The 6,000-nt window shown below is 39.2% G+C and overlaps 1 protein-coding gene across 2 annotated transcripts in view; it reads left to right on the top strand.

The window, feature by feature from the left end:
- Positions 1-579: 579 nt before the first annotated feature.
- LOC117673187 (protein FRA10AC1 homolog) overlaps positions 580-6,000 on the top strand; it is a 30,148-nt gene continuing 24,727 nt past the window's right edge. The window contains exon 1 of one of the 2 annotated variants that reach the window (XM_034430415.3): positions 580-765. In XM_034430415.3, coding sequence (XP_034286306.1) covers positions 733-765 — 33 coding nt within the window. In that variant the 5' untranslated portion in view covers positions 580-732. Of the gene's footprint in view, positions 766-4,298; positions 5,295-6,000 lie in introns of those variants that run through there. The other variant, XM_034430416.3, reaches the window with a different exon arrangement.

Raw genomic sequence — 6,000 nt, 5'->3', positions numbered from 1 at the left:
AAAATAGCCATGAGTCACTTTTTTCAGGGATGTTGTAACTTCGAACTGTCACTAAACAAACTGTTGCAAGTTGAGGACTACCTGTATTATGCTTTCCATGCACCTGAATACTGTTAGTCTAGAGTAGATCTTCACACTCTTGTCTGCTTTGGGTCCAAGATCCCAACTCTGCCCAAAAGCCAACGCCAACAGCCTGTCTTGATTTACAACCCAACCCAATCCATCCCAAAGGCTGGGTTTCGATTCGAGGGCTAAAAAAACCCAAAACTAATTAGCGTCCAATACTGAATGAAATTTATATCTCACAGCAGCCCCCACTTCCCTTTTTTCATTCCCAGATCACCCGCGATCAGAAAGTCCCTGCCTGTTTTATGAATCTGGATCCCTTTCTCCAAAAAATTAAGAGAACGCAAGAGATCGAGCAATTAGGCTCGGTTTCTCGGGAACTGCAAAAGAGGGGCTTTGCAGTGTTCCCCCCCCTTCCCGTTTTCTCCCCGTTAAGAGAGCACGAGAAGGTCCGCTCGCCTCTCCCGCCCACCCCGTTGAGGGGGCGCCAGTCTAAAGAATCAGCGAGAGAGGCGGCCGCTTCGCTGACCGGCTCCTTTCTTTTCCGCCGCAGTTTCCGACCGAATCTTTCTTGCTGAGGGACGCCGCCGCGGAGGAGTATCTAGGCGCACCTTACAAGTCGCAAACGAGGCCGAGCCGTGGAAGGCGGACTGATTGGGAGGTGACATGGCGGCCCCCGAGAGGAAGCTGCCCAGGGCTGTAAGTAGCGGTCCTCCGCTCTGGAGGCAGAGAGAGCAGCAGGGGCAGCGAGAGGTTTCGCCCCGGGGCGGTGCTCCGCTACGCTGATTGGTCCGGCAGGGAAAACCTTCCCGGGCATCGTAGCTGGATGCGTTTTCAGAATATTCGATCGAATTTAAAAACTGGGTTATATAGGAGGACGGTGAATTGCGGGGATACTGCAGGTAGTCCTCGACTTACGACCATAATGGAGCCCAAAAATGTCTGCTGCTAAGCGAGACATTGGTTAAGTGAGTTTTGCCCCATTTTCTGGCCAAGGTTGTTAAGTGAATCGTTGCAGGGGTTGTTAGTAACACGGTGGTTAAGTGAACCTGGCTTCCCCATTGACTTTGTTAGTCAGAAGGTCGCGAAAGGGGATCACATGACCACGGGACACTGCAACCGCCGTAAATATGAGTCAGTTGCCAAGTGTCTGAATTTTGATCGCATGACCATGGAAGGAATGCTGCAATGGTCGTTAAGTGTGAAAAATGGTCATAAGTCACTTTTTTCAGTGCCGTAACTTTGAATGGTCACTCAATGAACTGAGGACTACGTATATTTGCGTTTCTTTAGTCTGAAGACTGAGTGTGAGAACGTTACTCCCATAGTTCCAAAAAGGTGCTTTTTTCAAAAGGTAATTGGACTTTGTTTTTCCTTGAAGACTTTTTGCTTCTCATTCAAGAAGCTTCTTCAGTTCAGATGAGAAGCGAAACATCTTCAAGGAAAAATAAAGTCCAGTTGCCTTTTAGGACAACCATGACCTGGATGACTGAGAATCTCCATGGAGAATCTCCAGAGCGTTTATCGCAGTGTTAAAATCATATCTATGATTTCTGTGGACCTCATCCCATATTGAACACATTCCTAATGGGGTATGCATAAGTGCACTAATGTGCCTACCACCCCTGTCACATTTTATTTTTTTAATTTGTAATTTTTGTTTGATGAATAAATAAATAATTTTATTGTGAAGTGTACATCGGCCAGGAGTAAGAATGTACAGTATGTGTTGTGCTTGAATGGAGTTTACTAGATGGTAGCTCATCAATAATCTATATGCTGAGGTGATTATTAAATTCAGTAAGTGCATTTCATTTTACAGGGGTTCCACATTTTAGGCTATCATAGTATCATTTCTAAGTCTAGGCAAGCTTAGAGATGAATCAAAACTAAAGACGATGCATTGAAATTTTGCAAATGGCATGGCTCTTATTGCTTCACATTACAGTTCACCTCTCAATTTTTTTTTAAAGTGCATTCATATGAATCATAAAACCATATCACAATTGTATAGCCAAGGTGAGCGTATTCCTCCATTTACAGTCAATTCAGCCACTGTACAGGCTCTGTCATAGCTCTCTTTTTCTGTTTATTTTATGCCAAAGTAAGTTAATGTTTCATTACATGCAGGAAATCTCCCAGCTACTTGCTTCCCAAAATATACCTTACACACAAGGGAGTAGATCTCAGAAAGCAATTAGGTCAAAGGCTCTGCCTCACCTGAATGTGATAGTTGCAATCTAAATCATAGTTCATATATTAAAATTGTGCAGTTTAATCATAATAAGTCCTTCTTGAAGCTTTGTGTTAAAAGTGGGGAAAAAAGTGTGCTTGTCTTGAACATTGGGGATACAATTTGCATAGTTTTAGCACATCAACATTCAATCAAATGCAGAACTAAAGTGATATGAACTTATTATATACAGAACTAGGTGAAATCACAGCTGCCAGTTGTTTAGCTGGTGTTGGCCTTCATACCTATGGAATTCTTCCCAAGAACTTAGGATGTCGTAATGTATTGGCGTAATATATGTGTGGATCCAAACAATGTGTCTTTTTGTAATGGATAGATGGAAAATTTGTGCAGATCTTTTATGCGCTGTCCAAGATTTTTTTGGTATGACATCCAGTGAACCAATAACCACTGGGACGTCCATGATTGGTTTATGCCATAATCTTTCAATTTCAATTTTCAGATTTTGATACTTTTTGATATTTTTAATTTTTTTTCTATTCTACTACGCCCTAGTATTGCCACATCAATTATCCACATATTCTTCTTTTCAAACACAGTTCGATGTGATGTGTTATATATGCACCAAGTCTTTATTAGTTTCTTTTTGGAATTCCCATGTAGTTTTAACCTGGTCATTTTTGACTACTTTTTCAACTATTTGATCCCACCAATTTTTCATTACTGGCCCATTATCATTTTTACAGATGTTTTAGTGAATCATTTTGGCTACAGTGTTATGTCATTGTTGATAAACAGTTTATTTTTGGTCATACAGTCAGTGTAGCTTCTTCACTGTCCTTCAGATATTATTCCAATGCTCTTTTTTCTTTTTCAGTTCTCTGGTGTACATGCAAAATTCCACCCCCATTTATACTCCTTGGTAAATAGAGTCTGTTAATATCGTTAAGAGCATGATTTATTTTCATAATTTTTCTGGTCTTCCTATCCAGGTGTTTTAGATCTGCTTGAGTTCAGTCTGCTATTACAGCAGTGCATCTAATGAATGGAACTGCTCAGGTGTTAATTGCCTTGGTGTATTTCTTCCACTGAATTTGGACTAAATTTTTTCTTTACTGTTCTGATATATTCACTGTTAACCTTCTTCTTGACTTCAGTATAAAGAAGGATGCCCAGGTATTTGGAGCAATGGTCTTCATCCAGACTCCTGATGTTATTTCCATGGAGTACTTTGATTCCTTCAGTTTTCACTATTTTTCCCCTGTTGATAATGAGGGTGACACATTTATTCAGTCCAAACACCATTGCAGTATCTTGACTTTATATGTGGACAGTTTTGAGCAGTGATACTATTTCAGATGGTGTTTTCCCATACAGCTTCAGATTGTCCATGTGAAGGAGGTGGGATAGATTGGAAGATGTTTTTGATGTTTCATAGCCATGACTTGACTTATTCACTAGTGTTGATGGAGGAATCAGTGCAATGACAAACAGCAGTAGTGATATTGAGTCTCCTTGAAAGATTCCTCCCTTGATGTTAATGTCTCTCAGTCTATCACCATTGACCAAAAGCTATGTCTTCCATTGTACCATTCATTTTTGCACCAAGATTCTGATGTTTCTGTTCACTCTTATTCACCCATCAACCCATCAAGTATTTATAGGCACTTCATTATCCAGTCATGTTACAGGGAATCAAATGTCTTCTTGTAACTAGTCAAAGTTGGTCTTTGAAGTTGGTCTTCCTTCTCTTACAAAGTTTTCCAAAATGATGTTGTCAGTTAGGAGCTGATATGTGCGGTTTCCTTTCAGCTCAGACCGAAAGAGCTTGATTTCAGTTAGATGCTATTAGACTGCATCAGCTAACACACCAGTTAGCAATTTGAAAGTTGTTGGTAATCAAGTGTTTGGTCTATAGTTGCCTGATGCTTTCCTTTTTTGGAGATCATTATTATTTACTTAAATAGCTTTTTTTTCCGAAGAGTCCTTACCCATGTATTATCATTTTACTTTTATTTTATTTTTTATTTCAATTTTTAAAATAGAGTTAATAGATTGCTCTCCATCAAACTGTTCAATCTAGTCAGAAAAGTAGTTTTATGGCAGTTATAGTTTTTATGTCACTTTTAACTGTAGATAACTCTTTTGTCCGGTTTTGAATTTGTAACTATTAAGGCAGATAAGAAAATAACTTGTGTGCATAATTTGAAAGGCTGAAGAAACTGTCTATTTTGGTCCATCTTTGCAATCTGTTGTATGCATGGTGATAATGACCCATTAGATAATGTTTATGGCCAGTAAATGTGTTTGTCCTCATCATAAATCTATCCCAGTATCATAAACGTTGCAGATAAAATATCATTTTGATAGTTTGCCATTGTTGGTTGAAAACCTGTTCTAAAGTAAATTGCAAGAGGAAGACAATTTTTTTAATCAGAGAATTAGAAAACATTCATGGCCCTTCCATGTTCTTTGTTAGTTGTCAAGGTTCCAAAACCTCCGTTAGAAACTGGTTGCCAATTCCAATTGCTGTGATATCACCCGTGTTTTCAAAGTACATCAGCGTGGAATAACTAATATGTCTGTTTTCTACAATCAGTTATAAACGTTAATGATTAGAAATGCCACTTTTACCCATAAATATGCAAAGTAAGTTTGGAAAAATTATATACTTTTACAATTGCAAAAGGAATGTCTGACATTTTTGAAATCACTCTTGAAAGTTGAATTACAGAAAATGACATTGGTAGAAGGAAGAAAGCTCCTTTTCTCATAAACAAAACTCAAGTTGGATGCTAAAGTATTTGTAAGAAAGGGATATTATGCAATCCTTAAAAACACCCTATTTAATAAATCCCATATTTTCTGGCTGATTTTTTTCCCCCTCGTGAACTTAAATCAGGGTTATAGGCCTTGCTAAAGAAGAACCGTAACCACTCGGGTGAAAGAGGAAATTGGAAATAAATTTTAGAATCCTGCCCTTTGGTGCCTTGTTGTCTGATGCATAGCATGGAATGGTCTTTTTTATACTTTGGTAAGTAAGGCTAAAGTATAACTTCGTCAATTATACTTTTTCTTAGAGTTTTTTTGCTGAACAAACTTCGGTCAGTCACACAACTGTTAGGACCTTGGGATCTGAAGAAGTCATGGGTGGACTTTTTAAATTGTTCCCAATACACAGAATACATTTGGGCATGAAGTTTGTCCTGGGCAAAAATGTGAGCGATTTGAGTGGCTGCCTTGAAAGTTGTTTTATAACATGCCCTTGACTTGTGACCAATCACTTAATGACCATTTGAAGTTACCATGGTACTTACGATCCAGTTCCAAAGTTCCAGTGGCCACCCCCACTCCACGATCCATTTTGAATGCTCAACCGGCCTGCATTTATGGCCATTTTCAATGTCCACAATTAATCACAATGATCAATTTACGCCCCATCCCCCAAAAAACCCGGCATTTATTTCCGGTTTTCAGCAAAAATACCCAGAGCAAATAATGAATTCATTTAACGACCGCAGATTCACATAATGACCGTGGGGATTCGCTGCAACAATTACTGCAAAATTCACAAAATGGGGGTTGATCATGTGATGACCTGCTTTAAGACCATCGTGACTTATGACCCGTCATGAATAGGTTTCCTTCTGAACATAAGTCGAGGACTACCTGTACATATTGCTTGGAGTGGGAGGCCTCATTGTAGAAACCTGCAGCCATTGCAGTGGTCCCAGATTTTT

Source organism: Pantherophis guttatus, chromosome 6 (genome assembly GCF_059756535.1).
Source record: "Pantherophis guttatus breed Tessera chromosome 6, ASM5975653v1, whole genome shotgun sequence".
Lineage (NCBI taxonomy): Eukaryota > Metazoa > Chordata > Lepidosauria > Squamata > Colubridae > Pantherophis > Pantherophis guttatus.
Note: the sequence above shows the minus strand (reverse complement) of the source record. Positions and strands in the feature narration are given on the sequence as shown.